This window comes from Sus scrofa, chromosome 4, assembly GCF_054392235.1.
Source record: "Sus scrofa isolate SSC_HxYL_T2T_F1_AM1 chromosome 4, Sscrofa_HxYL_maternal_Yorkshire_Landrace_v2.0, whole genome shotgun sequence".
Lineage (NCBI taxonomy): Eukaryota > Metazoa > Chordata > Mammalia > Artiodactyla > Suidae > Sus > Sus scrofa.
The window spans coordinates 114,350,055-114,362,329 of NC_139386.1; the positions used below are offsets into that span (position 1 = coordinate 114,350,055).

The window sequence follows — 12,275 nt, forward strand, 5'->3', positions numbered from 1 at the left end:
TTAATATTTATGGAAAAGTACTGGTCACCAGGTAGGAACTTTTCCTTTGGAGTTTAAAAAGTTTCTATTTTATTTTTTAAAATTTGGGCATTTTGTTGCAGTAATAAAAATCTACATGGTGTGCTCATATCCAATGAATTATCAAGAGCTTAGGTATTTACAGATTCAGAAATAAAATAATGTGAAAAAAAGAAAATCTAATTAAACTGTGATTATTTTAGAGATGAGAGTTGCTCTTTGCTTTCAGAAACTATCCTATGTCAAAATAAAACAGAGACTTAAGGTGAATAATAGTGGGGACAAAGAAAAATGAATTTGTCTGAGAAAATACACTGGATGTGAGTGAAGGGGCTAGTTTTACATGTTACTTTAAAATATTGGTTGAGAGGTTCTAATACTTCCTTTCAAGAAGTGTGACAGAAGGACACATGATAGAGACCATTACATAAAACTAAAATAATGAAGGTTTTAAACATCTTTTATTTAGTCATGATTTGATCAACTTCCAATAGTTAAATACCTAGGAGCAACATTCCTCAAATTTGAAAGAGAAAAGAAAATCACCGTGAAATGCTACTTACATTCCAAATCGCAATGTTCCAGAAACATAGGTTTGCCAGTGTGCACAATAGAACATGAATGTCCCAGCAAAGCAACAAAAAAACATCCAATCAGGGTTTGTCCCCAGTTGCACTGCAATACATGTTCCAAGAACCACAAAAACTGCAAAAAGAAAGATCACAATGCAGACTGAAAAATAACAGTTAAAATAACAAATAACAGATATTAACTGAGCTGGAAATGATTTTAGATGAAGCAAAAAGAAGATATGCCATCAATGTACGAACTTCTCTCAGTTACCTATGCCAACAGGAAAGTAGGATACAGTTTCTCTTTACATCATCATTTTACCTTGAAATTTCAATCTCTTCTCTCACTACACCACTTACTAGAAAAGTAAAAGCAACTAAAATACTTGAGCTTTTTTTTGACTACAGGCATACCTCATTTTATTGCACTTCACAGACACTGTGCTTCTAGATATTGTGCTTTTTACCAATTAAAAGTTTGTGGCAACTCTGCATTGAGCAAGCCTATCAGTGTCATTTTTTCCCCCACAGCATTTGTTCACTTTGTATCTCAGTGTCACATTTTGGTAATTTTTGAAATATTTTACACTTTTTTTCATTATATTTGCCATGGTGATGTCTGATCAGTGATGACTGATGTTACTACCGCAAAAAGATTACGACCTGCTGAAGGCTCAGATGATAGTGTTTTTTAGCAATAAAGTGGGGTTTTTTGGGCTGCTCACATGACCAGGGACTGAACTCGTACCACAGGAGTAACCTGAGACACAGCAGTGAAAACGCCAGATCTTTAACCTGCTGAGCCACCAGGGAATTCCAATAAAGTTTTTTTTGAAGTATGTACATTGTTTTTTGAGACACAATTAAGAGACTAAAGTTGAGTGTAGATGTAGCTTTTATATATACTGGGAAACCAAAAAATGTGTCTTGCTTCATTTCAATGTTCGATTTGTTGCGGTGGTCTGGAACCAAACCTACAATATCTTTGAGGTATAACTGTATTCTCCCAACTCAGGGGTAGAGTACTAATGAGTAGTAAAAAATTACAAAGTAGGAGTTCTCTTGTGACAGTGGATTAAGGATCTGGCATTGTCGCTGCAGTGGCCTGGGTTGCTGCTGCAGCATGTATTCCTTGGCGTGGGGAACTTCCACATGCCATGGGTACAGCCAAAAAAGAAAAAAAAAGTTACAAGGTAGAAAGAAAAAAAGAAGAAAAACAAAGGCCTAGATAATTCACAAAGGGATCTACTGGCTTTAGACAGAAAGCTATCTTTTCTTTTCTTTTTTTTTTTTTTTTTTGCTATTTCTTGGGCTGCTCCCTCGGCATATGGAGGTTCCCAGGCTAGGGGTTGAATCGGAGTTGCAGCCACCGGCCTACTCCAGAGCCACAGCAACGCGGGATCTGAGCCGCGTCTGCAACCTACACCACAGCTCACGGCAACGCCGGATCGTTAACCCACTGAGCAAGGGCAGGGACCGAACCTGCAACCTCATGGTTCCTAGTCAGATTCGTTAACCACTGCACCACGACGGGAACTCCTTTTTTTTTTTTTTTTTTTTTGTCTTTTTTAGAAAGCTATCTTTTCTTATTTAGCAGATTTCATTTTGGGTAATACACATTTTAAAAAGGACTCCCTATAAAAGTTAGCAACTCAAACTACAGCACAAAAATTACCATCTCTTAAGATAAAAAAGAGGGCATGCTATTCTGTTGTCACCCAATTAAATATAAAAGTCTTTCGAGATGCCCGACTATCCTTTATTCAGTGGAAGTTTTGAGTTTTTCTTGAGTCTTAGAAGTTATAAGAGCTTAGCTGTTCCTTCCCCTCTACTAAGCAAGCTGCTGTCAGGATACACTGACACAATTTTAACATACACCTACCTCTGTGAATCTGAGTTCACAAGGTTAAAACCAAAAGGGGTTTTGTTTGTTTCTTTTAAAATATTGTAAATGCTATGCCAAATGACAAGAAACCAACCGAAGAACTAAATAAAAATAATTGTGTGGGTTTGAGGGGGGAGCAGGGTGTGTGGTGGCAGGGTGGGAAGTCAAGAGCAGGGGAGTTCCTGAAGGGAAGCCTAATTAGAAACTGTCATTTAATTTCTACTTTTCTTTTTTCTCTCTAAAAAAGCACTGAAATATTATTATTATTTTTTTTTTTCCTCCTTTTGTCTTTTTGTTGTTGTTGTTGTTGTTGTTGCTATTTCTTGGGCCGCTCCCTCGGCATATGGAGGTTCCCAGGCTAGGGGCTGAATCGGAGCTGTAGCCACCGGCCTACGCCAGAGCCACAGCAACGCGGGATCCGAGCCGCGTCTGCAACCTACACCACAGCTCACGGCAACGCCGGATTGTTAACCCACTGAGCAAGGGCAGGGACCGAACCCGCAACCTCATGGTTCCTAGTCGGATTCGTTAACCACTGCGCCACGACGGGAACTCCTGAAATATTATTTTTAAATGGTGCAAATACATATCATATATAATCTAATTACAATAACTCATCTATTGCTAGCACCTTAATGTATTGTTTGCTAGTCTTTTTATCCGAGCCCATTATCACCATTATACTCCAAGTCTACCACATAGTTTTAAATATCTACATAATATCCATTTCAACATAAAGACTATGAATTTCTTAGTCTTCCACCACTGAATTCTCATCTTTAATTTATTTTATTTTTAATAACAATTATGCCCTAAGATTTTTAAAACCAACAGGTGCCAAAACAATAATATTTAGGGTTAAAAATAACAAGTAGAAATTATTTTCTAAATTTCCCAATACCACCAAACAATGAATAAATATTAACCAGATTTACATTGTTTTCAAAAATACCAAAAGTTAATACAAAATTACTTATTCTGAGAACTATATTAACACCATGAACTTATTATTTATTCTAACACTGTTTAGCATATTCCTTTTATCACTATTAATCATTAATTTTAAAAAAATCAACAATACCTGTTGATAGTGAATCACAACCATGATCAAAAAGTTCCCCCAAAGGAGAACTACTATTGGTTCTTCTTGCCTGTTTCCCATCTATAGCATCCAAAGACTGGTAAATGAAAAGGCCACATGCACAAGCAATATACGCCCACAGAGGTGCCTGTGAAATAAAATAAGAAAAGCAAGAGTAATAAGACATATTCCTATTATGTTTTTACTTGCAGGTATTTTGTCTGCATTCTCCAGAGAAGTACTACTGGTTGGAAGCCATGGAAGAGAATATCCAAGTGCTACATAATGAAAAACTTTTGGGAACCATCAGAATTATAAGAGAATTAAATTCCCTGCTTTGTAGGAGTATTCAAGCAGATGCTAGATAACTAGTTCACGAGGATACGACAAAATCCCATGAGAGATTAGACGAGTAACTTCCATTAGATTCCTCCTAACATTTAGATTCTAAGAATCAACTAATAAACAACCTAGCAAAGTTTTTCCCAAATTTCATTTTTCAAGATGTTTATAGGTATTACATGAAAAGAAAATATCCACGCTAAACACATGGGAAACACTGGGTTAAACAATGTCAAACAGACTTCTCTACTGCAGGACTTCTTCCAGCCCTTCAGATTGCTAATGCAGCTTGTGACAATTCAAAGGTGATAAAACATGCTGCTATTTTCCAAATTTATTTGAGCATGTAACTAATTTTTAAACACACCTCTTCAATGTTCCAAGACAACAACATGAGGGAAATAACGATTTACTAGCTAGAGCCCTTACATTACTTTTCAAATATTTATGGTCACCTTTTCAAGAACTGGTTCCTCTTTTCCCAGACAGAAACTGAACCACTAATACTGAATTTCAACGTTATGCATTAAAAAAGGAGAGCTTTTTTTTGATTTGTTCTCCGTAAGAATGTAAAAAGAGTGTTTGGTATCACTTTTTACTATTTTCCCATGCTCAGGCCATAAAAAAATTTTTATAACCACAGAATATTTTGTCAGATATTGGTTATCAAGTTAAACTGGGGATACTAAATTCTCTGAGCTGCAAATAAAAACCACTCAGATCTGCAAACAATATTCAGTATAATCTGTGCTGCAAAGAGGTATCTCTCTGAAAGCAATCTATTTAGATCTTAGTCATTAAAAAAGTAAAGCTCTTCTTATAAATGTTTTCTTGATGTCTCATATTTAAAAATACTGAGGCTGCGAAAAGGCCCATTGTATATACCTCCCCGGAGCTCGAGTTACAAACCCAGAAAGCAGTAACTGTGGTTATGTAACCATAGTTTACATGCCAGCACACTGGCCTAAGTCATTCATCTTGTGTGACTAAGAGCCCTACCTTCTAGACTTTGGGTCTATTGCTTCTAGTAGCCATTACCCATCTGTTTATTTTACTCTAAATTCACTAAAATTAAACTAAAAATTCAGTTTCTCACTTGCTAGGTATACTTCAAATACTCAATAGTTCCAAGTGTCTGTGGCCTCCAGGTCAGACTACAGAGATGCAGAACGCTGTGCTATCATCACAGAAATTTCTATAATTTCTACTCAACTGTACTGCTTTTGGAGACTAGAAAACAAGGAACATCTTGAGGGGTCTTAGGATTTTAATGGGGAAAAGTGTTACTCTGGAACAGACACCTCAGCTATTAGTAGACATGTAATCTTAGAAAACAGCGTGATGGTAATTACACACATAAGAGAGAGAAAAGCCTCCTTGTCTTTGGATTTTTCTTTTGTCCTGTAAAGCTGTAGAACACTAAACTAATGTTTATATATTTTTTCCTTGTTTCCATTATTTCACAACTCTCAGAGGTGTCTTAGGAAAAAAAAAAGTGTTCTTTTCCAGGAGGAGCAAGTATGGTCTCAGTTGGGTTAAGAGCCTAATACACCAAATGTATCCATCAAGGAAACCATCACACCCTGACAGGTGGGTGGGGAAGAAGTGGTATTAGCAAATAGTCTTTTCACAAACTGGCAATTAACCAATTTGCAAAATTTTAAAAAGATGTTCTTATTATGAGTCAACTCAGGTTAAGAAACAAAAGGTTTCACTGAGCTACTGAAACAGAACTGAGAGACTTGAAGATTTATATACACAGAAATATATATATACACATGCTGGTGCAATAGTGATTCTCCAACTCCAGAATTCAACAATAAATTATACGTATGAGGGGAAGAATTGGAAGTAGGGGTGGGAAGGAAAGTCAGATTAAAAAAGGGAAGATTTTACTTTTGTTTTATGCCTGTTTGAACTTTTCTAACTATGTAATTTCCCCTTTCTATTTTAATGTCAATAGAAGTTAACCAGACATGGGCAATGTGCCATTTTAATTATCTTTCCATTTTTCTACATTAAAAATTCTAAGAGTTCCCATTGTGACTCTGTGGGTTAAGGACCCAATGTTGTCTCTGTGAAGATGCAGATTCAATCCTTGGCCTCACTCAGTGGGTTAGGCATCTGGCATTGCTGCAAGGTGCAGCATGGGTCATAGCTGTGGCTTGGATCCGGGGTTGCTGTGGCTGTGGTGTAGGCCTCAGCCGCAGTTCCAGTTCAACCCCTAGCCTGGGAACTGACACGTGCTGAAGGTGCTGTTATAAAAAGAAAAAAGATATATCTGGGAGTTCCCATTGTAGCTCAGCAATAAAAACCTGACTACGATCCATGAGGATGTGGGTTTGATCCCTGGCCTCATTCGGTGAGTTAGGGATCCGGCATTGCTGTGAGCTATGGTGTAGGTCGCAGATGCAGCTCAGATCTTGCACTGCTGTGGCTCTGGTGTAGGCTGGCGGCTATGGCTCCGATTCACCCCCTAGCCTGGGAACCTCCATATGCCGCGGGAGCGGCCCAAGAAATGTCAAAAAGACAAAAAAATAAAAAAATAAATGGTGTATGATTATAGTTTCATTGGTCAAATATCCTATTCTTCCCCATAACCCTTTTCTCATTCCCAGTTTCTTCTAATAATACATTATTTATGAAACACCAATTCCTCTAGGAACTTACCGCATTTCTTTTATTTTTTTTATCAGTATTTTGCAGAGAGTTCCATAAACTTATCACCTAAGGAAATTCTTATTCACTATAGTTCTAATTCTTTTGTTATAGTTTAATGCCTTATACCAATGGGTGAGCATTAAATTTCATGTCTACAGGTATTAAGAACTTTCCATATATTTTTTTATATTACTGACTTTTTTGAACACATTAGAGTTTCAGCTACCAATCTTTCCAGTATAAAAGAATGTCACTGGAGTTCCCATTGTGGCTCAGTGGTAACGAACCCAATTAATATCCGTGAGGACACAAGTTCGATCTCTGGCCTCAATCAGTGGGTTAAGGATTCGGCACTGCCATGAGCTGTGGTGTAGGTCACAGATGCGGCTCAAATCTGGCATTGCTGTGGCTGTGGTGTAGCCTAGCAGCTGCAGCTCCAGTTAGACCCCTAGCCAGGGAACTTCCATATGCTGTGGGTGCGGCCCTAAAAAAAAAAAAAAAAAAAAGAAAAAGAAAGAAAAGAATGTCACTATTGTAATGTTTTCTCCCATTTGCCTTTTTTGTTAGAAAAAACAGACTTTCTAGTAGATAAGAAAAGAAAATCTGTCGATATTTTTCAAACTCCTAAGGTAGAAAGGTGGACTTCTTTATCTTAAAAAAATTAGATTTAAAAGGATAAACTGTGACATAGAGAATTTACATAACTTACTGAAGATGAGAAAGATAATGAGAGCATACCATGGAAGACAGCCATGACCCATTTTAATGCGTTCTGATCTCAGCCAAACAGGGATTTCCACCATACCGTTACAAATGCACACAGCACAGCCCTTGTTGGACACTGCTTTCCCTTGCAGAGCACCAAATGGTAGCTCAGTCATATTTCACCTTGATTCTTCCCAGTAGCAACTCTGAAAAGTTCTCTGTGATTAGTGTAGTTCCTATTCTGGAAGTTTTCCCAAAGATTTAACTACTTTTAGGGAATAATTTCCAATAATTCCAAATCACTTAAGAACGAAAGCTGAGGAAAAGTATCCTAAGGAACACGGTGCCTGGTATACTGTGGGCATGCAGTAAACAACTATTAGTAGCCAAGCTACCTTGCAACCTGCTCTCATTCCCTGATCCCCATCCTGGACCTAATTTAGCATTCAGAAGGCTTCAACTAAAACCAACCCACTTCCCTGGTTTTTTCTTCTGCACCTCTAAGGATGTGTGTGATCTGGACCAGAGTCCTCTGAAAGTACATGTCAGGTCTTCAGGTAAGCCACAAGTAAAAGAGCTGAAGGACATGTGACAAAGAATCCCAGGACATATTTAAATAATTGTACAGGTGTTTATTTATTTATTTATTTTTAGTTTCCTGAGAGATGTAAAGCAAAACAGTTAAAAAAAATGAGAGGAAACCAGAAATATATCCATACAACCTATATAAACCATATTCATAGAGTAAAAGAGGAATTAAAGGTATTCAAGGGTAGGGAGAAAAGAAGCACCTGGAAAAAGACAAAAAACAAAAACAGATTATGTTCACAGGTACTTGTGACCCTCAATAGCTATTTACTTCAAGAGCTGTAGGTGGAAACAAATGAACTAATAAAAACAGGAAGGGATAAAGGATTGAATGGTATAATTTTATCTCAAAAAAACCGAATCACTTGAAAAGACTATGCTTTCAAAAAATTATTTCAAGACGAGGAATGTTGTAGCCTTTATGATTCATACGGTTCAGTCACTTTTAACTGTTTTAGTTGAGGATCACCTTCTATCTTCTTGGGTTACCTATGGCTGATCATTCTGATTAAGCAGAGACCTGAGCCACAGCAGTGACAATGCCATATCCCTAACCCAATGAGCCACCAGGGAACTACAACAAGGAAATTTTACAACCAAATAAACATCAATTTACATATTCAGATGAAGGGCTCTAGTTTCAGTTTTGGTTCTAAGTAATGAGCAGAGGAGGTGAAAAAGGGAACTGCAGTGGAGAGACATATTTGAGAAGGCCCAGGGACAGAGTCTTTGTATACCATGCTTCCTTTTATTTATTTATTTTTTCTTTTCCTTTGCTTTTTACTGTTGCACTTGCAGCATATGGAAGTTACTGGGCCAGGGGTCGAATTAGAGCTGCAGCTTAAGCCTATGCCATAGCCACAGCAACACCAGACCCAAGCCACGTCTGTGACCTATGCCGCAGCTTGTGGCAACATCACATCCTTAACCCACTGAGCAAGGCCAGGGATTGAAGCTGCATCCTCACAGAGACAACATCAGGTCCTTAACCCACTGAGCCACAATGGGAACTCCTTACATGGTTCCCTTTTTAATGGCAGTCATAGCAAGATACAAAGTAGGAGACACATTATATTGTCTCTTTCTTACACTTCTTTCACCTTGTTAGAATAGTAAAGATATACCTGAGGCTATCGGCCACATACGTTTACAGGAAGAGAAAAAGGACACTCAACAACTTTCAGTGGACTGGAGTGGGTGAGTGAAAAGACTGATTTATGGCTGTGCTATCTTACTGCCAGAGACTTTCCTCTCTGATCATTTTAAGCTTGTTAAGATTCTATTAGCCATTTTTAAACAATAGGATAAAACTCTTTTGAAAAGAATTGAGATTTGCTCATTTTAAAGAAATATTTTACATGTCGATACCAACTAACATTAATTTACCTACTGGGATCAGACTTCACACTTTGATGAACCAGAGTTCTGGTTTCTCATAAGCACAGCATATAAAGTGGTTTGTTGTTACGAGATTTAGCAGCTTTTACCTTTAGCTAAAATGACCTAAAAATCCCAAATACAGTGTTTCTGCTATGTAATACATGATGTTTATATCTGTTATTAAAGAAAGTCCTCTTACCTGCTCTGTAGCTGTAGGGCAGTAGAAGACTAATAAAACAGTTGTACAGATGTTTATTGACAATCCAATGATCGTGATGAGATTTGGGGCAATCCAGGAGGGAACTCTTCCAACTAGCCATTCCCAATACCCTTGCATTAAGGGCTCAAGCAGGGACCGTCCAGCACTCTGATATCTGTGTTCCTCTAGTCGCTTAAGTTGGTGTCTTGACAGTGGTGGTGTAGGCAACTGAAACAATTTATTTAACACACACCCTGGAGTACTCATGTGCCCGAAGCCCAGAGGGGACTCCGGGTGAGAATCTCCACATCGTTTCCTTGCTGACCGATGCCCACTCATGGATCTTGGCTTTCTTTTATTTGGAAAGAATAATTTATCTTCCTTTAGAGCTTTTTGTGGATGGTCTGTACCTGGGGGGAAAAAAAGATACATGTGTCAGCCTCTATTTACATCAATGTCAGTACTTTTAAAAAACAAAAAATCAAACTGGTAATAGAGTAATCCGTATTAAACAGGGATCAGAAAACCAGGGATCTGGTTTTAGTTCTAATCCTTACTGACAGTGGAGGTCAAAAGAAGTCATCTCATCTCACCTTTAAGTGAAAAATGTTAAGAAATGTTAACAATAACATGCTTCTGGTTACCTCAGAGTTTGTCTGACTTCAAAGCTCATGTTCTTTTTTTTCTATCTCCTAACACTTTCATAGTATAAACTGAACAAATCATTTCATCATTTCACACATACAGAAACTGAGGCCCAAAGGCAGCCAGCACATTAGTTTCAATATCTAAGGAATGATGTGAATAGAATGAATCAAACTCGATTTTTATTTAATGCTAACAGCTAATAGTTACTGAGCAGTTACTACACACTAACACTTTCAGCAAGTTTTGTATATTAACTCATTTAATTCTCACAAAAACCACTGAAGGTAAGGACTACTAATTATGCCCGTTTTTATAGAAAATGAAACTAAGGCACAGAGAGGCTAATTAACTTGTTGAAGTTCATACAGCTGGTTAGTGATGTTCAAATAAACACACAGATTCAGTTTAAATTAAAAAATAAAACCTATTAGTAGAAAGGGATATAGATGATATTCCAGGAGGGAAAAAACAACAATGAAAACAATTCACTTTAAGAGGACCGTATTTATGTGTTAGCAGAGTGACCTGATGAACTTAGGTAGCAAGAAGAAAATTATAAGTGCATTAAATAATGCATGTTCATAAAGAGCCCCAAAGTACTTGCACTTGAATTACAGAAGATTAGAAATAACAATCATTGTAAGTTATTAACCAATTAAGAAAACATCAACGGTTTGAGAACCCTTCAAAGTTAGTATAGTGCCTCAAAACCTGGAAGTGGTAAAGGCCTAGGGTAGGGTGGTAAAAATGCAAATACAACAGTCAACTCTGTAAGTAATTTCTACTTAGAAGGAAGAATCAAGAATAAGTACTTAGGAATTAGACATGAAGGGTCTAATGCAGAAGAAAAAAGAAATCAACAGTCAGAAACTAGTGGTATTACTCTCAAAAGGAGAGTTTGGAAGGAAAATCAGTTTTTTTTTTTTTCTTCCCCACTTCTTGGGGATGTGGGATGAGAGGGGATCTCAGGAGAAGAGTAGGAAAGACACAACTTTTAAGTGGAGATGTTTTAGACAAACTCAAAAGACTGGAGTTTGGGTAAGGGATCAAAATTTCAAATTTTTAACTCAGAAGCTAAAGTCTAGTTAATGACTAGAAAGTAAAAAATTTCTCTAAGAGATCAAGCATGAAAAGAAAAAGAAAAGAATAAAGAACTTTGTGGGAACTCATGGTTAGTGAGAAGAAGAGAAGTCAAAAAGGATGAAAGCAAGCAAGCAAGCAAGCAGGAAAGGAAGAAAGGAAGAATCTTAATAAAACTAAAAAGGCAGTGTCATTGAACCAAGGCAGGAGTACTTTGATCTTCTGGCAGAAAGCTATCCAGAATGCAATATGAAATTATCCAAAATGCTGCACTGTGGGAATACAGAAAGTGATACAACATCTAGAACATCTCAACAATGGACTTAGTATTAAAACATTCTCAGGTCTGGTCTCTAATCCCATATAGAACAAATTCCGAAATTTCAATATCAGTAATGATCTAAAGTGCCATTCAAAATCTCAGTCGTGTTATCTCAATAATTGGTTTATAAAATAATTACTCTAGTCTTTATCTGACTTAAATTTTCAAAAACCACAAGAGTCTTTAGTGCTGCAATTTAAGTGACCGAAGTGCTCTGAAATAAAAAATACTGAAATAATTTTCAAATGAAGGCAAAGTTAATATCCTATTTCAAAGACTTCTTCCACATATTGGACTGTATCATAAAACAATTAATTAAAATCATTTTAAAGCAATATTTATATAATGTCAAAACAACTGATTACAAAATCATTTTAGATGAAATTGTCACCAAGCTGGGTCCCACTGCTCACCACCTACAAAATCAATACTGAGAAATGTTGGCAGAAAGCAAAGTTACCTTTAATCAGCATGCTGGCAATCTGGGGAGGTGGTTTTCGGGGGACACTGAGTCAAAATGACAGGCTGATAACCACCAAAATATTATACTGTAACAGCTGAATTTTTAAAAGTCAAATTGAATGATGCATTTTCATATTTGGTGAGCTATAATCAATCAGCTCTTATGGAGTTCAACTTAAAATGGGAATAAAAAGTTTATCCAACTCAATGTATATTTTACTATTGTAGCATTACATTCTCCTATGGTTTAAAAAAAAAAAGTGACATATTGAGGATGCTGGCCTGCCTCTGGCACTAAACAGCTACAAGCAACTGATCCTGCTGGTTTTAAG

At 37.0% G+C, this 12,275-nt stretch overlaps 1 protein-coding gene across 18 annotated transcripts in view; it reads right to left on the minus strand.

Annotated features, from left to right (window-relative positions):
- Positions 1-12,275, minus strand: part of CEPT1 (choline/ethanolamine phosphotransferase 1) — a 41,463-nt gene that overhangs the window by 23,715 nt on the left and 5,473 nt on the right. For all 18 annotated transcript variants that reach the window (XR_014844564.1, XR_014844565.1, XR_014844562.1 and 15 more), the window contains exons 2-4: positions 9,432-9,841; positions 3,557-3,704; positions 582-723 (exon numbers count right to left, since the gene is read on the minus strand). Coding sequence is in view for 10 of the 18 variants with exons in the window: in XM_005663567.4 (XP_005663624.1) it covers positions 582-723; positions 3,557-3,704; positions 9,432-9,770 (629 nt within the window). In the remaining 8 variants the exon portion in view is untranslated. The remainder of the gene's footprint in view (positions 1-581; positions 724-3,556; positions 3,705-9,431; positions 9,842-12,275) is intronic.